Source organism: Anolis carolinensis, chromosome 4 (genome assembly GCF_035594765.1).
Source record: "Anolis carolinensis isolate JA03-04 chromosome 4, rAnoCar3.1.pri, whole genome shotgun sequence".
Lineage (NCBI taxonomy): Eukaryota > Metazoa > Chordata > Lepidosauria > Squamata > Dactyloidae > Anolis > Anolis carolinensis.
In genome coordinates, this window is record NC_085844.1 from 51,393,056 (window position 1) to 51,420,657 (window position 27,602).

Below are 27,602 nucleotides of genomic sequence, written 5' to 3' on the forward strand. Positions count from 1 at the left end.
ACAGAACTGTAACTGTATTGCCAGGCAATTATTTTTGTTTGCTGACACAGACCAAATCTTTTCCTTTAAGTGTTCAGAAACTAAATATGACACGTCAGGGTTCTGAATTAGAGGCACGAGCAGCAGGAATGCTACAGACACACACACATGCTTTTGCTAGCTGTCAGTGGTATTTTTGCTACATTTCTTAAATGTATAATGGTTAGTGTCAGAACAAAGATCAGCCATCATGTTATGACATTTATCTCCATAAATGAGGAGAAGAAGGGCATCTGCAAGTTATTCCATCGCTAGCTATGAGACGATTAATGTCACAGGAGATAAATCAGCATCTATAGTACATGAAATGAGATACAGAAGCCAAAGAATGAGGATACTCTAAGTAGCTACGTGTTACAAATCAGGGTATTATACACAAATGTACAGCTCTGAGCTACGCATACAAGTTATCAAACAGGAATTGCTTTTAAAAGGGAAGGTGTTGCCTCACTTCCTCATAGCTTCACATTTATTGCAAAACAATCTCCTAACATCTTAGAATCTGAGAAAATAAAATTTGTAACAAACCTTTTGTCAACTAATTCTACTTCCTCTGAAGAAGTAGACTAATGGTAGTCTATGAAAGCTTATGCAACCAATACCTTTCTCTCAGTTAAGTCTCTAAGATGCTACAAGATTCCTCTGTATACTGATATTCCAGACTAATAGTCTTTGAATTGCATCACCATTTATGGTAAGCTGTAAACTGCATTATCAGTTACAGGAAAGAAGAACATCCAAGGGAGTCTGCAGTGTAATGTTTGAGTGTTGGATAAGGAGACCATGGTGTGACTCCCACTCAGACATGGGAAACCCACTGGGTGTCCTTGAGGAAGTCTTATTCTTTTAGTTGAGGGAGGCAAGGACAAATCCTATCTGAATGATATTGTCAGGAAAACCCTACCATAAGGTAGCCATAAGTTGGAATATCAGCTACTTATATATGTATATGTATATATGCGTATTTATTTAATATCCCACCATTCTCCCTTGAAAGTTCTCAATATGACTTGAAAGAATATAACAATAACAAAGGTCATCAAGATAAACCATTCTAAACATCCTATGCATGAGCCTTAAATGTTTCCAATGAACCTTAGTCACGTCCAAAGTTTTCTCTGCACCAAGACAAACTCTTAACATAGAATGTGGTGCAAGGATCATACACTTTGGGAAAAGGTACACCTATAGCCAGATTTCATGTCTTGTTGTGGATGGTCACAAATACTCAGGAAAGTAGAAGTTGCCCCATCCACAGTCAGCAGGCAAAGCTTAAGGTGCGAGATTTGAATCCCCCAATGAAGAACAGACTTGGTTGGGGCCAGCTGGCCTCACTAGCCCCAGTCACACTTGATCCTTGTGTGATTCCCCACCCCCAGTCTAAGGACAATATGAGTGGAAACTGGTCACTTGAGGGCTGGGTAGGATTCCCCCCATGCCCAAATGATCCATGGGTGTTTTTTTTTCACCTACCTCACACTGTTTCAGTTGGGTATGTTAATGGGCTTGGGGTGGAGTCATTTAAATAGGTTGTCATAGCATGGTAGTGGTTAAATACTCCCGGTAGGCACTGTGGCACCCTCCCTTCTAGGGGTGAAGGGTGGACTTCCATAACAGATTCTGTAGACTGGGGGACTGTAAAAGGGAGCTTCTCTTGGGGCTGGAGTGAGGGTTCTCACTCTGAGATTTGGGAGGAATCACCTTCAGGATGGCCTTCCAGTTAATATCTGCTGAGGGTGGCCCTCAGGATCTATGGTACACAATCAAGTATATCCTTGGAGGTGGTCAGAGGGAGTGACACTTTGCCCAGGGATAGTTCTCACTGTGTGGCTTATAACTCAAGAGTTATTTCCTTATAGGTTAATTCCCCATAACAGTGTTTTCATTCAGAGGTTCTTGCAGAAGTTCTAGAAAATAAATAAATAAATAAATAAATAAATAAATAGGAAATGGACTCCAAGAGACAAAAATGAATCTAGCAAACTTATGAGACATCATTATTTAGTTATTATTTATTTATTTAAAATATTTATATTCCGCCATTCTCAGGGCGGAGCACAACATATATACGGCTAACACTCCATGGCAGGACATGAAATAATTATAAATATACACAAACATTTTGCTCTTGTTCTCTTATCAGGGTGCTCCCTGGTAAGCTTAAAATCACCTGGGTGCCTTTCCTGCTTCAGTTTAAAATGAATCACTAGGATGGTGCTCTTAAACATGTTGCATTTATCACTGTACTTCAAAAATTCATAAAGAAGGAATAGGAAAGATAGATTATTTTCTGGAATCCATATACCTTCTGGCTGAGTTAGAATTTGGATGAGCATGCAATTTACAATATTTAATGTACATGTTTCTTACATGTCACTGTTAAGATTAACTTTCTTGAAAAGAACCATATGCTGTCAAAAATCAATAATTATGAAATAAGGAGGGCTGTTTCTCTTCAGCCTCATACTGTGTAGAAATAACACTTTCACCACCATAATATTCAAGTACAAAGATAGCCTTAAAAACAAATTTAAGGTTACCTCAAGGCAAAAAAATAAAATAAAATCTTACAGCACAATACCAATTTTCAAAGTTGCCTTGACTGTAGATCAAAGAGAAAAGCTATCAAAAGCCTAACATAGCAACATTTCTACATGTCTAAAAGTGAATTAACTTAGAACAAATATGGAAATAATAGAAGGTCTGTGTTAAGCCCACAACAAAGAAGTCCTTAATGTAGTTAAACAAAGTCAAATCAAATCCTGATTTTATAACCGCATGAAACATCTTTCACAATAGTTTAAATTCTATTTATAGTGGCAAGTCAACACTTGAGATAAAAGTCAAAGGGATTAAAGTCAAAGCTCTATACACAAGCTATGATTCTGATTTTTGGTGTCTATTTGTGGCCTTCACATAAGAAGACGTAGCATGAAATATTCCCTAACTGCTATATGATTTAGTTCAACAGTACTATCTCAGCAATACAGAGGGGAGATGTAATGGCTTTGGAGCTTGAGCAGCATGATATATTAACCAACAAATTGTAGATTAGTAACACACATAAAATGTTTTACAATTAACATCATTTTAAACTGGCTATGAAGCAGAAAGAGAAGATGAAAATGACAGCATTCACAGCTAGGCAATAATATTATTAGCTCTGATGAAAAAGGTACAACATTTTGGAAGATGCAAGATGTTACAAAGAGAGAGCTGGGCAAAAGGAGAGAAAGGAGAAAATGTCTGCCTTGGTGCGGAAGTCTGCACAGTCAGAATTTTAAGATGGAACAAAGGCAGAAGGAGAGACTGAAATGGACTAGGTTCTCCCAGGTACCATCATCTTACTATGTACTATAATGTAAAGAATGTGACTTATGGCCTAAGGAAGTTGGTGTGTACATGTTGCTCGCAGTTTACCTATAGCAAACTGAAAGCAACATGTTCTCTTTGGGAATAAGAAGGACATAACAATATTATTTTTTCAGTAACATAACAGATATTTTTGATTTCATTAAGCATAATGAGCAATACTTATTTATTGCTTCTAAACCACAGGTGGTTTGGGGAAAATTTTGGTATTAGTGTACTTGAATGCATTTTTAAAAAAAATAATATGTTAGCTTAGTAAACAAACATTTCACTTATTAAACAATGGATATTAGATAATATTAACAAGATCCTAACCACAGACAATACATAAATAGTGAATACATTTTCAAAAGTATTGTTTCAACCTTTGTAAATTGTATCAATTGACTGACTGTTTTACTTAACCCTAAACCTGATAGGAGAGAAAGGACAATGGGAAACAAACAGGGAAAACAGCACAAAAGGAAGAGTACACCTTCTGTCTCATCTCAGATAATTTAAACTTAAAGGTTTACAGTCATATCAAAAAACTGCAGTCCTAAGATCATGAATTCTTGATTCATTTCAAGTGGATCCATAAATGGACTTCAGGGAGGTCCAAGAACCAAGCACAAAAAAATCCCTGTTTCTTTTTTATTACTGGAAAAGTGTACTTAAGTACATTTTTTCCGGAGATGACATCTATAGCCTACATCAAATCCTCTATTGGAGGTATGGCCTCTAAAATGAAAAGAACTACTTTTCTGGATGTCTGGGTGCTGTAGCTCCCATGAGCCTTCATCACTAGATATGTTGGTTTGGCCGAATGACATATTACATTGTCATTTCTTCCATTCAAGGTTTCTCTCATCTACTATCATGGAAAATAAGACGGCTTTCAACTGTCTTAATGTCCAGATTTTTCACATTCAGCTGCCATATGCTCCTTATGGAGGAAACGGTGTTTATACTAGTCAAAAACTATGTTCTAATGCTACATAAATGAAGCAGTCATAACATAGAGAACTGAATGGGAACTTATTACAAGTAATTGTTTAATGGAGTTGCAATGGTGACTGGAGACTTCTGTGTTAGTGTGATGACTCATGGGCCATGTAGTCCCGTTCCTAGCACTGTTGTGACAGATGAAGAGGAAAACCTAGGTTTCCCACCGTTTCAGCCAGAATTGGAGCTTTTTCAGCCAGAATTGGAGCCCTTGCACCTGCAGGAGATTTGCCTTCCAGAAGTCTGCCAAACAAGCCTTGAGCCGAAATCTCCCCCATTTTCTCGCCGTGATTATTATAAACAACAGAAAGGCGCTCAGGAGGCGTCTCGCAGGAGCGCTAGGATTGCTGCCAGGCATTCAGCTGATTAAGCCTGCTTCCCATGGGAAACTTTAGGGAGTCATGCATCTGGACACAGAGAATGGCTTTCGGTTCTGGTTCCCCAGAGAAATGTTCTTTGGCGGGAAAACGAGACCCTATTTAGGTGTTTTGCCCACGTAGGAATCTTGCGGAGTCAATTCGTCAGCTTCGGGAGTAGGTTGTGTGTGGACTACGCTACTCCCGCGTCCTTTGCTCCCGTTTCCAGCCTTGCCTTGCTTCCCAGGACCTTGCCTTGCTCCACGGACCTTGCCTTGCCTTCCGGACCTCGCCACGAATTTACAACGGATCCTGTACTTGCTCCTCGTTTCTTGTTGCCTTGAATTAAGCCTAGTGTTCCAAGAATCAAGTTTACTTCCTAGCCTTGCTTAAGTTTTATGGACTAAAGGACCTTGTCATCTCCCCTCACTTTGCTTGGCAAAGTGAGTGTTTCGGTTACTGGATTACAACTTTGGACCTTAATATTTCATATTGGACATTGTTTCTTTGGACTAATTTTGACCTTTCCTGAAAGGTCTACTTCTGGACTATTTTCTACACTTGTTTTTATTAACTTTATATACTCCTACAATAAAGATATTAGATAGATTCTGGCCTCTGTGTATGGTTATTGGTGCTCTGCAGCCTGGGTCCTGACAGTTTGACTCCGCCCCCTTAAGCACCAATCAACCTAGGCCAGAATGTCTACCGGAGCCGGGCCGGGAGATCAGCCACTCAGCTACACCATCGCCAAGGATGAAGTGGACAGAATCCGTGATATGATCCATGCGCAGGAGGGAGAAATACGGGGCTTGAAGGAACGCGGAATCCGTCTCCCTGCCCTGGCATTGCCAACCAAGTTTTCTGGAAAAGCCTCCAAGGTTCACGTTTTCCGTCGTCAATGCCAGGCATACCTAGAAGCCCGTCATGCCGAGTTTCCCCAAGAAGACATCAAGGTGGCGTGGATTTACAGTCTCCTGGACGGCCCCGCGGCCAATTGGGCCACGGCGCTGTACGATGAAGCCTCCCCACACCTAAGTTCCGCGCAGAACTTCTTGAATCACCTTAAGGCGACTTGGGGGATCGAGGACAATTTAGAGGCGGCCGGCCACAAACTCCGGCGCCTTTCTCAAGGGGACAGGCCCTTGTCCCAGTACATAGCCGAGTTCCGAGTGCTGGCTCAAAGCACCGGTTGGAATGACATAGCCCTCAGAGGACAGTTTCGGGAGGGTCTCAATATCGAGATGTTGGAAGAAATCTCCAAGGTGGATCCTCCGAACTCTCTTGAAAGACTTATTGACCAATGTTTACGAGCCGAAGTCATGCTTGCCAACAGAAAACAATGGCTCCGAGGCCAGAGTGGGAGAGCTGGGGCAAAACCTCCCGCTCCCGCCGGCGTCCAACCAGGTCCAGTGTGGAGACCCCCGCCACCAGCCCCATACCCCAGAGAAAGCGGGAAGGTGCCAATGCAATTGGGCAATGTGCGCCCCAGGTTAGACGTTTCCGAGAAGGCCCGCCGCCAACGTTTAAACCTCTGTTGGTACTGCGGAGACGGGGGCCACTTTGCCAGAGAGTGCCCAGCCAAAAGAAAGCCCGCCGCTCATTTGGCGGCGGCGTCCTCCGTGGAGTCGGAGACGGCCGAGGCGGCTGGCGCAAAGCCGGCGGGGGAAGCCAACGACCGGGCGTAGAGAGGCTCGCCAACCCGGTCAGAAACCCCACTCAAGAGCCGTCAACCGGGGTCCTATTTCTCCTAGTGGTCACCTTGTGGTCAGCGAAAAAAGGACCCGTCATGATCCATGCCATGATAGACTCAGGAGCAACAAACAATTTCATTGATAGAGAGTATGCCGACTCTCTGGGATTACAATATCACGACTTCAAGAACGCCCGGGTGGTGCAAGCCATAGATGGCCGCCCCCTAAAGACAGGTCCAGTAAGCCAATGGACTGAACCCACCAGAATGTGGATAAGGGAACATATGGAAGAGATTTCCTTCTTTGTTACCGAGGTTCCTCATTTCCCTGTGATTCTAGGGATTCCATGGCTGACACTCCACGACCCCAGCATCTCTTGGACCAACAGAGAACTGCAGTTTGCTTCTAAATATTGCCAAAACCATTGTCTTGTAGCCAAGGTCTGCCATGCCACAGACGCTGAATCCATCATCACCTTGCCCAAGAAATACTCAGACTTTTGGAATGTTTTCAATGAGAAGGAAGCCGAGAAACTGCCCCCGCATAGGCCTTATGATTGTGCCATTGACTTGGTGGAGGGGGCCCCGATCCCGCGAGGACACCTCTACTCCCTGACTGAACCAGAGCAAGAAGCTCTCAGGGAGTTCATAGAGTCAAACCTCCGCAAGGGGTTCATCAGACCCTCTCAATCCCCAGCCGCTTCTCCAGTGATGTTTGTGAAAAAGAAGTCAGGGGACCTACGCTTGGTGGTGGACTATAGAGCGTTGAACAATATCACTAAGCAGAACCGCTATCCCCTGCCTTTGATCTCGGACCTATTAGACCGGCTTCGAGGGGCCAAGGTTTACACCAAGCTGGATCTTCGGGGGGCTTATAATCTAGTTCGCATCAGGGAGGGGGACGAGTGGAAAACCGCCTTCCAGACTAAATTCGGATTATTCGAGTCCCTGGTCATGAATTTCGGTTTATGTGGAGCTCCCGCAACGTTCCAGCATTTTGTCAATGATATCTTTCAGGATTATCTAGATCGGTTCTTGATCATCTACTTGGACGATTTTTGGTGTTTTCTAGATCACAATCAGAACATGAGAACCACGTCAGAATGGTGTTACAACGATTGCGGGATCATGGACTTTATGCCAAGCTGGAAAAATGCGCTTTTGATCTACAAGAGGTAGATTTCCTGGGATACCGTGTCTCGCCACTAGGGCTCACCATGGACCCGGCAAAGGTTTCAGCAGTATTGGAATGGCGGGCGCCAACCAACAAGAAAGAGGTGCAGCGTTTCTTGGGGTTCGCGAACTATTACCGCAAGTTCATTCCAGACTTTGCCCGCTGGTCTGATCCAATCACCAGCTGCATCCGTGGGAAACAGCCTTTCCGCTGGACGGAGCAAGCAGAGAAAGGGTTCCAGCAACTAAAGAAATTATTCACGTCCCAGCCAATCCTTCAGCACCCAGATCCTAAAACCCCTTTTGTTGTGCAGGCTGACGCCTCCAATGTGGCAATTGGGGCTGTACTCTTGCAACCAGTGGGAGATCATCTTCACCCTTGTGCTTTTTACTCCCATCAACTAACAGCCCCAGAGAGAAATTACACTATTTGGGAAAAAGAACTTTTGGCCATAAAGGCAGCCTTTGAAACTTGGAGACATTGGTTAGAAGGGGCCAAATTTCCCATTGAGGTCCATACTGATCATCGGAATCTAGAACATCTAAGAACTGCCCGCAAGTTAAATCAGAGGCAGCAGCGCTGGGCTTTATTCTTTGAGCGTTTTGACTTCCAGATCCATTATGTAACCCCAGCTCAGACCAAGCAAGCAGATGCTCTATCACGGAAACCAGAATATGCTGCAGGGCGCAGAGAGACCTTTGAATCCCAATTGCTGCAGCCCGAGAACTTTGCCACGCTCACAGTGGGGAACACCAAATCCACTCCAATTGAATCTACTTCCTCTACTCCAGGGCCCCTTTGCGCTCAGGAAATCAGGGCCAATCAACAGGCGGATGCCTGGGCTCAAGATCAACTTCGCCAAGGACTACATTTTCCCTTCTCGCTTAAGGATGGGTTGCTTTGCTATAGAAATCACGTCTACATCCCTCCAGGACCGGGCAGGGAAAAGGCACTTCGTCTGTGTCATGACTGCAAGCCAGCAGGGCATTTCGGATTATTTAAAACCATGCACTTAATCCTACGAGATTTTTGGTGGCCCAAGATCCACAAGGATGTAGAAAAATATGTCTACTCCTGCCCGGTATGCCAGCGTTCCAAGACAAGAAGGGAGAAGCCCTCAGGGCTACTGCATCCCCTTCCTACACCATCTCGTCCATGGGAAATAATTTCCGCAGATTTCATCACTGACCTACCACCTTCCCTTGGATTTACCATGATCCTAGTGGCGGTGGACCTTTTTACCAAACTGGCCCATTTCATTCCCTGCGATGGCCTCCCCACGGCCAAAGAGACTGCAGATTTATTCCTTCAGCATATTTTCCGGTTACATGGATTGCCCAAGAGTTTGGTCACAGACCGTGGATCTCAATTCACCTCTCGTTTCTGGAAGGCACTACAAAAACTATTGGGCATAGACTCTCATTTATCTTCAGCTCACCATCCCCAAACGGATGGACAAACTGAGCGCACCAATGCCACCTTGGAACAATACCTTCGCTGTTATGTAAACTATCAGCAGGACAATTGGGCTTCCCTGTTGCCGCTGTCGGAGTTTGCCTACAACAATGGTGTCCAGGCTTCTACTAAGGAAACCCCGTTCTTTGCAAACTACGGATTCCATCCACGTTTCTTTCCTCCTGTCATTGAAACCTCAGAAGTCCCTGCAGCGGAGGACTGGCTGCAGTAACTCACAGCGGTGCAACAACTTTTGCTCCAGCAACTAGACCAAGCCAAGGAGGACTATAAACGCCACGCTGACACTCATCGCCAGCTGGGCCCCGAGATCAAGGTAGGAGATCGGGTTCTTTTGTCCACTCGCTTTTTGCCCTCCCACCGTCCCTGCCGGAAGCTAGATGCCCGTTTCATTGGTCCTTATCCAGTGGTGGCGCAACTTAACCCCGTGACTTTCAAACTTCAACTTCCGCGCTCCATGCGCATTCATCCAGTGTTTCATCGCTCCCTGCTCCTTCCGGCGGAAGGTGTGCGCCCTGATGCAGACCGGCCGGCCCCCACTCCTGTTTTGGTGGACGGGGAGGAGGAATTCGAGGTTCAGGACGTTTTGGATTCTTGCTTCCACCGCCGCCGCCTTCAGTATCTCATTGACTGGGTGGGTTTTGGCCCTGAAGAACGCTCTTGGGAAGACGCTTCCACGGTCCATGCCCCCGACTTAGTCCGCCGCTTCCACCAGGCCTACCCCGCCAAGCCGCGGCCCCGCACCTTGGGAAGAGGGCCCATTTTGGAGAGGGGCCTTGAGGAGGGGGATAGTGTGATGACTCATGGGCCATGTAGTCCCGTTCCTTGCACTGTTGTGACAGATGAAGAGGAAAACCTAGGTTTCCCACCGTTTCAGCCAGAATTGGAGCTTTTTCAGCCAGAATTGGAGCCCTTGCACCTGCAGGAGATTTGCCTTCCAGAAGTCTGCCAAACAAGCCTTGAGCCGAAATCTCCCCCATTTTCTCGCCGTGATTATTATAAACAACAGAAAGGCGCTCAGGAGGCGTCTCGCAGGAGCGCTAGGATTGCTGCCAGGCATTCAGCTGATTAAGCCTGCTTCCCATGGGAAACTTTAGGGAGTCATGCATCTGGACACAGAGAATGGCTTTCGGTTCTGGTTCCCCAGAGAAATGTTCTTTGGCGGGAAAACGAGACCCTATTTAGGTGTTTTGCCCACGTAGGAATCTTGCAGAGTCAATTCGTCAGCTTCGGGAGTAGGTTGTGTGTGGACTACGCTACTCCCGCGTCCTTTGCTCCCGTTTCCAGCCTTGCCTTGCTTCCCAGGACCTTGCCTTGCTCCACGGACCTTGCCTTGCCTTCCGGACCTCGCCACGAATTTACCACGGATCCTGTTCTTGCTCCTCGTTTCTTGTTGCCTTGAATTAAGCCTAGTGTTCCAAGAATCAAGTTTACTTCCTAGCCTTGCTTAAGTTTTATGGACTAAAGGACCTTGTCATCTCCCCTCACTTTGCTTGGCAAAGTGAGTGTTTCGGTTACTGGATTACAACTTTGGACCTTAATATTTCATATTGGACATTGTTTCTTTGGACTAATTTTGACCTTTCCTGAAAGGTCTACTTCTGGACTATTTTCTACACTTGTTTTTATTAACTTTATATACTCCTACAATAAAGATATTAGATAGATTCTGGCCTCTGTGTATGGTTATTGGTGCTCTGCAGCCTGGGTCCTGACAGTTAGTGGGCTGGTGTATCCACTCTAGATTTCAGTAGAAACTTCAAAGAAGCTATCCAAGGTGTTAACACCAATCTCCCAAATAGATACAGAACCATAGACAGCTCCTTTAAAATTCAGACTGAAATTAGGAGTCACCACCCCACGAAAATGGGAGCCACTTAGACATTGTATCTCTATAGTGAAAGATTTATGAGGTTTGGAATAATCATCATACATACCTGTGCAAGGAACTGCTGCATACAGTAAACAGATTTTAACAACCTGGCATTGCTTTTGCAGGCACTGCATATGGCATTGTGGAAACTATTTGAAATATAAGAAGTCCTTGGCTAATTTATGTTTACAGACACCTATGCCAAATGCCAGATGCAATTGTGGTTTCTAATTCAGATTCTTCGGAGCCTACTGTTTTAGAAGTGTTGGCAACTGAAGACAAGAATAATAGGGCTGTTCATGTACACACACAATATGTAGATAACCAGGTCACCAAAAATAAATATATTCAAACTTCAACAAGTGTTACTTGGAACTGTTAGCATGAAGTGAAAAGTGCAAATAGTAAGAAATGTAAATAAGGATGAAGTGGCTCCTGGTTGTGTTCCATGACTCATGACTCTGCAGGGGAGGCTAGAGTAACTGATGCCACTGGAAAGGTGAATCTGGTCACAGTTTTTGTTTGGACCAATTTGAGGGATGGGAGTCAGCACCTTGGTAGCTCTGTTAAAATCTGGGCCATGATCCAGAGTGGATTCCTTGCCCACTGTCCCTGGAACCACTAGCTTCTACTGACCCACAAATCAATTGTCTGCTAATCTGACATGTATTTGTATATTCCTGGTGTTAGACAAATGCCTTTGTTTTGTTTTCTTAGGCATTGTACCTTCCTGTGAAATTGTGTTTTTAATGCTTCCATTGTAATTTTCTTTTAAAAAATAAATAAAAATCTTTGATTATTTTAACCTATTTTGATTTATCAATATTCATGTTTTATTTCATTTATTTTCATTCTGATTACCAGCCACTCAGGGAGCTCTTGTTTAGAAATGTAGAATACAAATCCATAAAACAAATGAATAATAACATCGTTGAAAGAGCTACTTGTCGGATCAGACATCAAAGCAATTCTGAATATAATAACTTCATTTATAAATGCCTTAATAATAGCTGCTGCTGCCGCCACCACCATTTTTTTCCACAACTCAGTAGCCACCATAGGCAGTTTCAAATGTACTTGACTTATCCTTAGCTTAGAAATTAATTATAGAATGATAGTTACATGCAGGTTTTTTTGTATTTTTAATATTAAAATTAACTCTAGATTTTGACATACCAAGCCACAGTAATCTAAGAGATCCTGAGGGATCTGAAAGACTAGGCGCCTTCTCTAATATGAATCTGCTCGTTGACTTATATCACCCTTCAATGTGTACTGCTTGAAGAAACCACAACTATTATACTGGTATTGCAGAATAAAGATGACACTTTGTCAATATAATGATGCAAGATGTTTCAAACTACAACTCCAAAACTTCAACTATTGATTATACTGCCTGGGGCTAATGTGAGTTGAAGTCTTAAATATCAGCAGAATAACAGGTTAAAGAAGACATCTGGTTCCTTATCCCTGGTTTACTCCCATGTCCATTCACATTCTTCCTATCAGCAGTGTATAACTTCAACTTTATTACCAAATTGTATCCCAATCCTCTTTGCACCTTGGTTCCACTTTTCTTCAACTCCTTGTTTTTACCATTCTTTGCTTTCTTTGAATAATGTTCACTGAGACATTGCCTAAGTTGTTTCACTTGTTTTATACATTTGAGCCTGGATCAGCTGGTTACAACACTTCTCCTTCCTTCGCACACAACACAGAACTCCCTCTCACTTTAACCATTGTGACATATTTATACATCACTAGACATTCCACACAGCCATTTAATCTAGAATATCAAGGTACAATATTCCACAATATCTGCTTTCAACTGGGTTATCTGAGTCCACACTGCCATATATTCCAGTTCAAGCAGAAAATGTGGGATTTTATTCAGCTGTGTGGAAGGGGGCCGAGTTCCAAGACTGGTGTGTGAGTGAGTATGAACACACACATACACTGATTTGATTTCCTCATTCTCTGTTTGCTCTTTCATAGGCCTTTCCAATCAACAATATTTGTGATATTGGGAAACTGTGATCTACACTGACCCACTATCCCAGGGACAATTCGACAAAACAAGGCAAATGCCAGCTCATCCCAGGGAAGGGTCACACAGGAGGGAGTCCCAATCATCCAGTGATACTGAACCTAATTCGATGCTGCTGAAAGGCTACCCTTACCATCTCCTCCCATTCTCTGTGTTGTGATGGTTTCCAACTGTGACATAGATCCTAGCAGTTAACTGTCACCTGTAATGACATCAGCTGGGAAGATGGGGTAACAAAAGGAGAAGGGGGGATCACTTTCTCCTCAGTCCCCTTTTGGAACTGACCCAACTATTTACACAGACCCAAAGTCATGGGATACTACAAATTCTGGATCAGAATTCAGATAATTCCCCTACTTTGTTTAACACAGGGCAAGGCCATGTTAAGGTAGCCTTGCTTCACATTGCCCCAGATCAGCTCCCTGCAGTGTTTGGCTGATCCTCAGCCTTTCCTCATTAAGTGGTCAGTGTAGATGTGCCCACAGACAACCAGATAAAACCTGGAATAAGAAAACACAGGTAGGATATCAGGCTGCAACTTGGTCCTACAAATGAGTATTCTGAATTCCACATAAGCTTAGCCAATGACAAAGATTTCATGATTTGTAGAAAGATATGAAATAAGGGCAAGTATGGGAGAAAGAAAACTAAAGGAAGGATACAGGGTGGTGACCAAGATGGTTATAGAGGCTTGAAACCAAGTCCTAGAGGAACAGTTGTAGCAATCAAGTATACGTAGCTTGAAAAAGAAATTTGAGAGGTGATATAATAGCCATCTTCAAATATTCAATCAAATGGCCTTTGGAGAGACAGCTATTGGATGCCCAGACTCATTATAATTCTATTCTTAATGTTATTAGGTTCCTTTCATCGGGGTATTTTAATCTAATGATTTTATCTTATATTGCTGCTATAGCCCCCCCCCCCCCCCGAACCTTTGAAGTTGATTAAATTGCATTGGTGGTTGTTTGATATTACATTAGAGTCTCACTTATCCAACACTCGCTTATTCAACATTCTGGATTATCCAACACATTTTTGTAGTCAATGTTTTCAATATATCGTGATATTTTGGTGCTAAATTCATAAATACAGTAATTACTACATAGCATTACTGCGTATTGAACTACTTTTTCTGTCAAATTTGTTGTATAACATGTTTTGGTGCTTAATTTGTAAAATCATAAACTAATTTGATGTTTAATAGGCTTTTCCATAATGCCTCCTTATTATCCAACATATTCGCTTATTCAACATTCTGCCAGCCCGTTTATGTTGGATAAGTGAGACTCTACTGTATTACTGTTGTATAAACCTTTGTTTTAACTTCTGTTTTATCATCTTCTTGTGTTTTAACTGTGTACATTGTTAATGTATTTGCGCTGTTACTTTTGTAACATTGTGAGCCGCCCCGAGTCCCCACGAGGAGATGGTGGCGGGGTATAAATAAAGTATTATTATTATTATTATTATTATTATTATTATCTGAGAAAAAAATCTGACCACATATAAACAGAGAACATTCAGATTAAGAGCAACATATAAATAACAAATAATGTATACATGCACATTCACATGGAACAATGAAAAGGAAGATAAACTTTAAAATGGTAGAAGCACAAAGATGTGGTGCAATGGTAGAAGAACAAGGATGTGGTGCAATGGTAGAAGAACAAAGTTGTCGCAAGGAAGCACAAAGTAAAGAGGCAGAAGCATCATTTTTTCATACTTTATTCATTCCAATCTCTCTCCTTCTCTTGCTCTCTCTCCCCTTCTCTCTTCATAAAGCCAAATATATTAGGAATATAAACCATACAAAATCAACTAACCCAAAGTTTCTCATATTGGACAACAGCGAAGTGGACAGCAATCTCCTAAAGGAGACAACAGCAAAGCGGATAGCAATCTTCCAAAGTGGACAAGACTGAAGTGAACAGAAATCTCCCAAAGTGGACAAGAGCACGAGGCACAGAGGTACTAGGCATGGAGGTTGCTCCCTTGAAGCCTTGAAGCCCTGTACTCTCTTGCTAGCTCTCTCTCTGATACTAGCTTTTAACTCAAAATGCTGCTCTTGTGTCAAAGTGAAACCTGGGCCAAGCAACAGCTCTTAACTCAAAATGTTCTTAAGTTGGGATGCTCTCAAGTTGAGGTTCTACTGTATTGCTGAAACAGCAATTAATTCCCTGAATTAAAAGCACTTGGCAGAACATGGCTATAAAATCCCAATGGGGCATGAATTCTAACTTCTGAAACATTACCAAAAGTTTCAAGAATATGAATTTAAGAATGTGTGTTTTACCAAGATTCAGTGAGACAAAGCACTTGTAAATTATTTACTTACTTATTTAAGAAATTTATATCCCACCTTTCCCCACTCAAGGTTCCAAGGCAGCTTAAAGCCAATAAAACATATAGTATATACAAGCTAAAACCATAAAAATTAGACATGCTGTAAACTCTAATAAAGTTCAATAAAATAAATTATACTAACCCAATTGTATAAAACAAACCCATAGGCCTTCCTAGCCATTTAGTGTCTTTGAATTATGATTCCCCAGAGGCTTCCTTGAACAGGAAGGTTTTAAGGCACTTTCTAAATGTTAGTAGAGAGGATACAGATCTAATATCATCTGGTAGGGCATTCCAGAGGGAGGGAGCCACTCTTGAAAAGGACCTCTTTCTAGCACTCTTCAGATGTAGAGTGTCTTGGATGTTAGAGGATATTAACAATTCCCCACTGGACCTAAGAGATCTCCCCGGGGTATACCAAGGAACCCTGTCTCCCAGGCAATCTGGACCAATGATGTGTAGGGCTTTAAAGATCAACACCAGCACTTTGACTTGGGTCCGTAAGCTAATATGGAGCCAGTGCAGCAAGCACATGAGGATAACACTACAGAGAACATCATGAATGGCGCAAACCATTCTTACCAATACATAAATAAAAGGACTTTTATCATGGTTGTATTATTATTGTTGTTATTGTTATTTCTACCCCACTTTATCTCCCCAAAGGGGACTACACATATTTATAGATATGACCTATAAGATATTCCACAAGAGTTCAGAATCTTTTCATTAACATTGGCTGGCATCATTCTTTTGAATGTTTCATACCTCTTCCTTTATTTTCCATTGATGTGCTGAGCTCTGATCTCAGCATGATCTAAAAACATGCCTTAGCAGTTAAAACCAATGCTTTACGAGTCTAAACATTAAGACTATGTATTAAGCATTGAGCAAATTCACCCCAGCAATATATGCAACAATAATGAGGATGCTGATATGGGTAAGGAGCAGAAGTTGCCATATATCAAGTCAGACTATTGATACATTGAGCTCAGAACTGTACACTGAATGGCACTGGTTATCTGTGATTTCAGAGAAGCGTCTTTTCTAGTCCTACCTGAAGGTGCTGAACACTGAGTCTGGGATCTTCTGCATATAAAGCGTAAGCTCAAACATTGATCTACAGCTTTTTCTCAAGCAAAGATAAGATAGTTATCCTTGTAGGAACTTGTATGAGTGCTATAATTCCTGCCTCAGCCTTGGTTTTTCTTGTTGTTGTGTATCTTCTAGTTGTTTCAGCCTTACAGTGACCCTAAAGTGAACCTATCACAGGTTATGATTGACAAGATGTGTTCAGAAGAGATTTGCCATTTCCTTCATCGGTGGCTGAGACAGTGTGCTTTGCTTGAGGTCACCCAGTGGGTTTCATGGTCAATTGGGGATTTGAACCCTAGTTTCCAGATTCATAATTCAGTGCAGAAACCACTGCACTGCACTGGCTCTCCTGGTTTGCTATACACAAACTCAAAAGAAAGCCATAAGCCATATACCTCACAACCTCTGAGAAAGCCTGTCATAGATGTGGGCAAAACGTCAGGAGAGAATGCTTCTGGAACATAGTCATACAACCTGGAAAACTCATAACAACCCAAAGCCATAAGACTAAGGCCCCCTTCCACACAACTGAATAAAATCCCACATTATCTTCTTTGAACTGGAATATATGGCAGTGTGGATGCAGATAACTCAGTTCAAAGCAGATATTGTGGGATCGTCTGCCTTGATATTCTGGGTTATATGGCTGTATGGAAGGGTCCCAAGTCTATTTTATCTTCAGTGTAGTAGAACTCTATCAGAGAGGAATATGAGAAAAAGAATAGAAGGAAAAGATATATTAGTCACAGGGAACTATGGAGCAAACAAGACATCAGACTACGCACAAAGGGATCGGATTAATGTTTAAGAGCTGTCTCATTTAATCACAGATCCTGCAGAAAAATACTGTATCACATTTAAAGATGCATTAAAATGCACATGCATCTTAATGTCAAAAAGGCATAGTTATACCTGCACTGACAACTATAACTACCATTTTACTACTTCATTCCTTTAACATTCTAGTGAGTGTGGGCAGCTTTCAATGAAAAAAAAACCCTCTTGACTAAGAGAGGGAGGGAAGGAGACAAGAGCGTTTTAATTTGGCTAATAATCAGCCCTATTGATGACTAAGCATACAGTAATTCAGTACTCATACAATCTGGTAGCATAAGCATTGACTACAGGAATCATTGCTTGAGAACATAGCAGTCTCCAAACGGATTTCTTGTCACTGGAGTAGAAATTGATTCAAGAGGTCCTGAAATAAATTATTGATGAATCTCTAGAGAGCAGAATAACAAACCACCTACTAAAGAACACTTTATAGAAGGATTTTAATTTAGAATATTGCAGATTAATCCCTACTACAATACAATGGAAGCAGTGCTATATAGCAGAGCATGTCAGGCTATCAGATGTGGAAAGCCAGCAGTTATTTTCCCCCATTGTGCCAGGGACCAGCATCATATTTGTGTCCATTGGCTACAACTACTTTTTCTTTTCTTTCTGGGAAACTTACCAGAGACCAGAATCCACTGGCACCAGTCCAGGAACCAACACAGAGTAGCACTACTCGTATATACTATTCCTCTCTTTCTGTCATATTGTCACAATAACTAAATATAAAGGATCCTGCCTCATGCTGCGAGGAGGGGAAAGAAAATACCAAGTTAAACTTCATGTACAAGCTTGCTAACAAGGGTCCACACTGCATTCACTCTTATATCATATATAAAACAATAAATGGGGGCTAGAGGTCTGTATGGCAGAACTTGCAGGATGCAGACAAATTATATACTGAAGTCAATCTTTCAGATCTGACAGGTGAAAGAGTTCATATTTCTGCATAAGTACATCCCAACTCTTCTACTCATGAGCCTTTAAACTAGAAAACACCAGGACTGTAAATGGATTTGACAAATATTGAATGTATGCTCCGTCATTAAATTATAGCACTACCTCTGGCATTAGTCCTATCAGCAATACAAATCTGTAAGAAACTTACTAGCTATAGTATTTACAGACTGGATCTTACAGTCTTGAACTAGCAAAGTTTATAAACCAAGGCACAAAAAGAGGAACACACTACCAAGAAGCAGGAGTTGGGCATATACATTGTTCTGCACATATAGTCAGCCCTTCACATTTGCTTCTTTGATTTTTGCAGGTCTGATTATTCACAACTTGATTATTATGTTCTCTCTAGGAATCTCTAAGCCCATCAGTGCAACTTTGTGGTCAGCTTGTTCTCTTAGGTTAAAAAAGTAGCATTTTTAAAAATACCAGTTTTTCTACTTTTGTAGGCATTCTGCACCCCTAACCTCATCAAATGTGAAGCATGCACTGTATACTTTCAAGTAGAGGTCAGAACATTTCTGTGTTTCATTTGAAGGCCCTTCCACACAGCCCTATATCCCAGAATATCAAGGCAGAAAATCCCACAATATCTGCTTTGAATTGGATTATCTGAGTCCACACTGCCATATAATCCAGTTCAAAGTAGATAGTGTGGAGTTTTATTCAGCTGTGTGGAAGGGGTCTGAGTCTTTGATAAGACTTTATGCGGATTAAAAATCTAACTGCTGGGATCCACATATTACAGGATAGAGGCTGAATTACTATGAGAAATTGATCAGAAGAGCAGAAGGAAGTGTAAGAGCTTGGCAGGTCCAGAATGTAAAGCCTCTGAGTTGATCTACACCTTCTTGGTTGAGTGAAGGTGCTAAAGAACTTCTATGTTAGGAAGAACATGTTGTTTAAAAAGATGGATTCAGAGTAAATCCACAGGTATCATGGCTAGCTTTGCACATTAATTTAAATGGGGAACTACATAAGATAAACTTCCTTAGGATCTGATCCATATAGCATGCATTTAGTACAACCACAATATGAAGTAAACATCTTGACATCTTTACTGTCATCCCTAATGACATTGATTATGCCAATAAAGAAATTAAGTCAAGCACAAGAGAGGTGAACTGCACCTAATTCTTGACCAGTTTATGAGGACAATGTCTTTGAGGCCTATCTGCACTGACAACTGAATGCAGCTTGTAGTCAGCTTCAAAGTGCAGTGGCTATACAACACATGCCACATAAGCATACAACCCATTTTAATCCCTTTAAACTGAGATAAGCGAAGTTAGGGGGAAATCTGAAGTAAAGCACTGAATGCACATCAGCACACTCGAATGTAAACCACATTACAAGATAAACCCCACTTGCAGAATGCGAATTGCAGTGCAGACACCCAAAGCATTCTGCTGATATGCACATGCACATTCTGGGAGAGGAGGGTTAAAAATGCCTTCTCCATTGCTGTCAGGCCATGGATATTATGGATTCTGCTTCAAGGCCACTTTCTGTGGTTGTGTATTCACTGGCGGGGCCTCAAACTGGTTCCATAGAGATCAATCTAATCATCCACACCATGAAATCGGTTTATGCTATTCCAATTTGGAACTGATCTAAGTAGACGTGCCCTAAGAAAAGTCTAACCTGGATGTCCAGTACACAATTAACCACCAATCTTTACCATTTTTTCACATTATCAACCATAGTTGTCAGGGACACATAAAACAGTGTCTAAGGCGCAACATATGATTCTCCAGGTTTTTGGGGTTTTAACTCCCACCACTCCAAAGCAATGATAAATCAATTTTAAGTGCATTTCAAATTCTTTCCATACAAAGAGACTCCACCTAAACATGAACAATAACTTTCTTTACTGTAAGAGCTATTCAACAGTGGAATAGCCTACTTTGGAGGGTGATGAACACTCTGTCTTTGCGGTTTTTTGAACAAAGATTGGGTGGCTGTGTTACAAGAATGTTTTAGATGTGCATTCCTACATGGTAGGGAGTTGGACTAGATGGCCCTTGTGGTCACTTCCAGCTCTAAGATTCTATTATCATAGCTTAGTGGCTTCAGAACCACAAATACAACCAATACCCACCATATTTGTGCATTGATACATTTTATTAGTATCTAATAAGTCCACGCACATCTGTGTACTCATTTTGCAATAAGCCACAGAAATACAGAGGTAGAATTTATAGCACAATGCATCCTATGCATTTACCAGAAACAGGTTTCCCAGTTCAATGAGACATTATCACAGGTAAGTGTAAATAAAATTGCATTATCAATATTTGGAACTGAAACCAAATGGTTGCATGGTTTTTCCTCTTCTGTGACATATAATGAAGCTGCACTTCATTGTTACAACTATAGTCTACTGCAGCTATCTTACATGCCTATAGTTAATTTGAAAGGTCAGGGGTATTCTGTACCTTGATGCACAGGCTGCCCAAGCACTGATACTATAGTATAAAATTTCCACATGCATTATACATAGGAAATCAATGCCTTACATGTCTACAGAATGCACTACAAAAAGCAATGTGCTTGGTAACAGCCATGACACAGCAACAACAAGTGAATATAATTACAGATAAATTTAACAAGTCTCAAAAGGTAAAACATACATTTCTGAGAAGTCAAGACTACATAGTGAGTATCTTGTAGTTCAAATTCCCCCAGAACTGAGAGTAAAACTTCATAAAGCACACACACCAGCCCTAGACACTGCACTACGTACAGCAGTAGCACTGGGTATACTACATTGTTTACTCAGAAGTCAGCTCTACTGAGTTCAATGAGACTGGCTTCCAAAATAGTGCATAAAGGATCTAAAGCATGGATTATAATCCAAATGATTATGTTACAAGAGAATAACATGGCTACTTCTTTGAAAATGATTCTGAATGCACCAAAACAATACAACAACACACAAAGAAACAGAGGGATAGAAGAGACATATTTATTTTGCTGATGAGTGACCGATGTCCTTAGAAACACAAGGAGCTTTTGAGGAAAATGATGGCTGGCTCATTTCTGAAAAGGGTGGACAGAAAAAAACCTTGGCTTCCTCTAAGGTGGGCAAATACATTAGAGATACAACTAGCCATTCTCAAAGGCATCCCTCTACGTGTCACATAAACATGCCCAAAGGGTGGATACAATTTTGTACTCGTTGATTTCACTGTAACACTTTAGATTCAACTGAAAATCCCCCATCGTCTTGCCCACAAACAAATGGACTATCTCTTCCTCTGCAGAATGGAAAAGAGTATTGATGGTGCTGAATAATACTATTCACACTAATTTTATGTACAGAGGTGGTTTTGGTTAGAAAAAAAGGAGTAAATGCCCCATAATATATATACAGTAGACTCTCAGTTATGTAGTAGACTTTCAGTAGACTTAAGCAACTGGCAAAAGAATTGAAGAAATAATACTGTATCCACAAGCTGTTTTTATACTAAAACTGTTACATCAAGTTAAGTTTTTATTTGTTTTCAATGCCTTCATTTCAATATTAATATTGTGACAATGTAGAGGTTATGGTATAATAGAGCATAGGATATAGTATTAGTCAGGCCTATTTTAATATAATAATAATAATAATAATAATAATAATAATAATACATTTGATTTATACCCTGCCTGCCCTCACCAAGGAGACTTGGGGCAGCTTACAACAAGTAACAAATAAAAAAATAATATAGCAAAAATACAAAACAGTAATAAACAATAAACAGTTATCAACTTAGAATCATAGAATCATAGAATAGTAGAGTTGGAAGAGACCTCATGGGCCATCTAGTCCAACCCCCCGCTAAGAAGCAGGAAATCGCATTCAAAGCACCCCCGACAGATGGCCATCCAGCCTCTGCTTAAAAGCTTCCAAAGAAGGAGCCTCCACCACAGTCCGGGGGAGAGAGTTCCACTGCCGAACAGCCCTCACAGTGAGGAACTTAATACAATTTAGCATTTGTTAATACAATTAACAATTGTATCAACTTACTACAATTGTTAATAAATAACAATTAAAAGCTATTTGCCCTTTAAAACAATCTAGCTATATATCACCATTTAAGCCAGTCATTCCTGTTATCAAATTATCCAGCAGTTATGATTATAGTCTCATGGTCATTCAAATCCTGTCCAATAGACACAGCTAGCCATTCTCAAAGGGTTACTTAAATAGCCAAGTGTTTAGCACCTTCCTAAAAATTAACAAAGTGGGTGCTTGTCTTATTTCCTTAGGGAGAGCATTCCAGAATCAGGGGGCCACTATTGAGAAGGCCCTCTCCCTCATCCCCACCAGCCTTGCTTGTGAGGGAGGTGGGACTGACAGGAGGACCTCCTCAGCAGATCTTAAGGTCCCAGCAGGTTCATAGGGTGAAATGTGATCATGTAAAGAGGCAGGACCCGAGCCGTATAGGGCTTTGTAGGTAATAGCCTGCATTAGTAACTCTCAAGCAACCAGAAACAAAATTTTCTGGCAGCTACCAATTGTAATGGCGTGCCAGTGAACTGAGAGCCTACTATACATATATACACATATGTATAGAGCCCGCAGTGGATTAAACTCTTGTGCCAGCAGGACTGCTGACCGACAGATCAGCGGCTCTAATCTGGGGAGATCGGGTGGGTTCCCTCTGTCAGCTCCAGCTCCCCATGCGGGAATTTGAGTCTACTGTACTTACGGAGAGTCTACTGTACATATATACACATATGTATATATATACACATATGGAGCCCCCAATGGTGCAATTGATTAAACCCTTGTGCCAGTAGGACTACTGACCGATAGTTCAGTGGTTCGAATCCGAGGAGAGTGGGTGAGTTCCCTCTGTCAGCTCCAGCTCCCCATGTGGGAACTTGGGAGAAGCCTCCCACATGGATGGTAAATCAAACATCTGGGTGTCCCCTGGGCAACGTCCTTTCAGACGGCCAATTCTCTCACACTACAAGCGACTTGGCTCCTGACATGAATTCATAGATACACAATGGGAGTCAATGCTGCTCAGTACATATATTGAGAGAAAGATGTGTAAAGGGAGTGAGCCTGAACTTCATCTCCACATCTACCATTCCTGACAATTCTCCCCAGAAAGTACTCTCTCTTCCACACGTGTGCCCCCCTGGCTCTGCCAAGACAGAGAGGTGAAAGGACCCCAGAGAGGCGTGGGAGAACCCCAGGGCGAAGCAGAGGGCTCAAGCCGGTTGTCAATGGCTTGGCTGACTGACACCCAAACACACCCCCTCCCGTCTCAGTGGAGATGAATGGGAGCCCGGCGGAGGAGTTGTAACGGGATGGGAGGCTGCCCCTCGCCCAGGAGAAAGTCCTCCCTGGGGTCTGTCTCGTGGCCCCAGCAGGGGAGGAAGGGAAGGAAGGGAAAGGAAGCTCGGATCGGGGTCTGGAGGAGGAGGAGGAGGAAGAGGAGGCTCACCCACCCCGGGGACCCTTTCCCCTTCCCCTCCCAGAAGGGGAACAAAGTAGCAACCCGCCCGAGCACGATTCCGACGCGATCCGGCTGGATCCCCTCCGGCGAGTGCCTTGCCTCCCCTGAGGGGAGGGGGCCCGGGCTGGAGGATGGGCTGGGGCCAAGCGGAGAGGGCCGCCCCCCTCCCTCCCTCCCTCCCTCCCTCCCTCCCTCCCGCCCGCACAAAGCTCCGTGGGCACCTACCAGGCGGGCAGCCTCGGCCCAGGTGCGGTCCTTCTTCTTCCTCTTGTCTTTCATGTTTGCATCTCATTGAGATGGTTCGGTGGGGGGGCGGAGGGGGCGGAGGGGGGGCGGGATGGAGGGGCGGAGGGAGGAGGAGGGAGGGAGGGAGGGGGAGCCCCGAGGGTCCCGCACGCAGACAATGCCCCGATGACGTGGAGTCCTATCCTAGAACCCCGGAGGGAGGGGCGGAGGGGCGGGGGGCACGGCCGAGGAAGGGGCTGACAGCTGGAGGAGGAGGAGGGAGGAGGGAGGAGGAGGGAGGGGGGATGCTCCTCCGCTCGCCTCCGCGAGTCACAACAATGCACTGTGACGTCACGGCCGGGAATGGCGCCGGCAACGCAACATTCCAGCCCAGGCGCCCAGGCGCAGCCAAACCCGCACGAGAGACGGAGAGAGATTGAGAGAGAGATTGAGAGAGAGAGAGAGAGAGAGGGACCCGCGCAGAGATGGGGGGAGTGGCGGTGTGAGGAAAGAGAAAAAAGGAGCTTCCCCAGATCTCGCGAGAGCTGCCGGCCGGAGGAGACCCTCTCTTCAACCCGCTCCCGTCTCTCACCCCCATCCCTATATCCATCCCCTCCCACGCCTCCCCCTTTCCCCCCATTTAACACTTGAGGAAAGAACTACACGCCCCGAAATGCAACGCGGCGTTGTCCTCCCTGTTCCTCTTGTGAAAGGCAGCGCTTTGCATCCCGGGAGATGTAGTCTGGGAGGGAGTGGAGCCAGAGGAGGACTCCTCAACTCCCAGACCTGGGTGACATAAGCCCTGAGGGTGCTCCATCAGAAGCCCTCCCTAGACAAGACCCAGGACGGGGCAGCGAGGGGTTCCAGCACGGGAAGAGCGCGGGCGGGCGAGCTGAGGGGGGGCTCCTGCTCCTCATCCTCTCGCCCGCTTTCGTGGCCCGGGAGGTCTCTCTCTCGCTCACTCACCTGGGCTCGCCCTGAAGGAGCCGCGATGGTCAGGACTCTTCGCTCGCCTTTGGGCCCGTCTTTCCTGGATCGCAGCGCTTAGCGCCTCCCAGATAAAGATGAGGGGAGTCCCAGAAAAGTAACTTTCCCAAGCTGTGTTGCGGTATGCATTGGGAAGTAACACCCGCACGTCCAAATGGACACCCAGCAGAGACAAAGGGATACACGTATCCCTGAATTAGCGCATCGCATGGGATGCCACCGCTCTTTCCATGCCTTCTGCAAGTGGCTGCAGACCAAAAATGAGAATCGATCCTCTCACTTCTGCAGAAGTCCACCGTGTATCATGTAGCTATGGATAGTTCTACATTGGGACCACCAAACGCAGCATTGCCCAGACACCAATCAAGGAACGTGAAAGGCACTGCAGACTAATTCTACCAGAGAAGTCCCCATAGCAGAACACTTGATGAACCAACTTGGACACAGCATATTACTGGAGAACACAGAAATGCTGGACCACTCCAACAACCACCATGTCAGACTACACAGAGATGCCACTGAAATCCACAAGCATGGGGACAATTTCAACAGAAAGGAGTAAACCATGAAAATGAACCAAATCTGGCTACCAGTATTAAAAAAAACTCAAAAATCAGGACATTAAATAAAGAACAACACTCTGAAAACAGGGGAATTCCAGGCATGAAACAATCAGGGCCAGCTAACACTTCCCATTACGGGAACAGTTTTTGTGGACCTTACGGCAGCCTATGACACGGTGCAACATAGAAAAATGCTGTATAAAGTCTACCATATTACCCGGGACTTTGATTTTACAAAAACTGTCCAGACCCTCCTAGAAAACCGCAGCTTCTATGTGGAGTTTCAGGGCCAGAAAAGCAGATGGAGGAGGCAAAATAATGGTTTACCCCAAGGCAGCGTTCTTGCACCGACCTTATTTAACATCTTCACGAACGATCAGCCACAACCACCACTCACAAAGAGTTTTATATATGCTGATGACCTTGGCCTCACAACACAAGCGAAAGATTTTGAAACAGTTGAAAAGCAACTCACTAAGATCTCTCCAGCTACTACAAAGAGAACCACCTGAAGCCCAACCCTTCCAAGACACAAGTGTGTGCTTTCCACCTACGTAACCGTGAAGCCAACTGGAAACTGAAAGTTACTTGGGAAGGCCAAGAGCTCGAACACTGTTTCCATCCTAAATATCTTGGTGTCACCTTAGATCGAACATTAACATATAGGAAATGCATGAACACCAAGCACAAAGTAGCTGCACGCAGCAACATCCTGCGGAAACTGACTGGCAGCTCATGGGGTGCAGACCCACAAGTAATAAGAACATCAGCCCTGGCCTTGTCTTTCTCAACTGCTGAGTACGCCTGTCCTGTTTGGCACAAGTCTGCCCATGCGAAGCAGGTGGACATAGCACTAAACGAAACATGCAGAATCATCACAGGATGCCTAAAGCCTACACCTGTTGATAAACTCTACAAGTTAGCTGGCATTGCCCCTCCTGACGTGCGACGGGAAGTTGCTGCTAACGGTGAGAGAAATAAGGTTGAACATTGTGAAAGCCACCCACTGCATGACTATCAGCCTCCTCCCACCAGACTCAAATCAAGGAAGGGCTTCATGAGAACCACCACTTCTCTTGATGTTCCTCCAGCAGCAGCAAGGGTTTCCCTCTGGGCAGCTAAACCTGGCAATTCTAACTGGATGCCCCCCCCCCCCCCCATGAGGGTCTTCCTCCTGGAGCAAACCAAGAATGGGCAACTTGGAAGTCCCTGAACAGACTCAGAAGTGGAGTGGGCAGATCTAAAGACAACCTGGCAAGGTGGCACTACCTGGAGGAACCCTCCACCTTGTGTGACTGTGGAGCAGAACAAACAACTCCGCATATGTATGCTTGCCCACAATGCCCTGCCTCATGCACGGAGGAGGAGTTGTTTAAAGCTACGGACAATGCGGTTGCTGTTGCCCGTTTTTGGTCTAAAACTATTTAGTTGCTTGTGATTTCCTTTTTTTATCATTTTAAAATGTATTTGTTATGCAATGCTTTTGACACGAAATAAATAACACTTCCCAACAAAGAATTCTCCCAGGCAGGAAGCAACCAAGGTTTGAATCTTCAAGTTATTAAATGCTAATCAAGGTGGCCAATTGTAACATTCACATTTGCCTCAAACAGACAAGAGTTCTTTCTCCCACCCTGGATATTTCATGAATATATAAACCGCACTGGGCCCCTGGTGGTGGCACAGTGTGTTAAAGCGCTGAGCTGCTGAACTTGCAGACCGAAAGGTCCCAGGTTCAAATCCCAGGAGCGGAAGGAGCGCTCGCTGTTAGCCCCAGCTCCTGCCAACCTAGCAGTTCGAAAACATGCAAATATGAGTAGATCAATAGGTACCGCTCCAGCGGGAAGGTAACGGCGCTCCATGCAGTCATGCCGGCCACATGACCTTGGAGGTGTCTACGGACAATGCCAGATCTTCGGCTTAGAAATGGAGATGAGCACCAACCCCCAGAGTCGGTCACGACTTGACTTAACATCAGGGGAAAACCCTACCTTTACCCAATAAACCCCACTTACCTAGTTTCCAACAGACCTCACAACCTCCGAGGATTTCTGCCATAGATGTGGACAAAACGTCAGGAGAGAATGCTTCTGGAACATGGCCATACAGCCCGGAA

At 43.6% G+C, this 27,602-nt stretch overlaps 2 protein-coding genes across 8 annotated transcripts in view; one reads left to right on the forward strand and one right to left on the reverse strand.

Annotated features, from left to right (window-relative positions):
- Window positions 1–24,175, reverse strand: part of asxl3 (ASXL transcriptional regulator 3) — a 153,386-nt gene extending 129,211 nt beyond the window's left edge. For all 3 annotated transcript variants that reach the window (XM_062980398.1, XM_062980396.1, XM_062980397.1), the window contains exon 1: window positions 23,937–24,175. In XM_062980398.1, coding sequence (XP_062836468.1) covers window positions 23,937–23,990 — 54 coding nt within the window. In that variant the 5' untranslated portion in view covers window positions 23,991–24,175. The remainder of the gene's footprint in view (window positions 1–23,936) is intronic.
- ccdc178 (coiled-coil domain containing 178) overlaps window positions 23,629–27,602 on the forward strand; it is a 206,995-nt gene continuing 203,021 nt past the window's right edge. For 2 of the 5 annotated variants that reach the window (XM_062980405.1, XM_062980406.1), the window contains exon 1: window positions 23,639–23,958. The gene's annotated coding sequence lies outside the window, so the exon portion shown is untranslated. Of the gene's footprint in view, window positions 23,959–27,602 lie in introns of all 5 variants that reach the window. The other 3 variants (XM_062980407.1, XM_062980404.1, XM_062980401.1) reach the window with 3 other exon arrangements.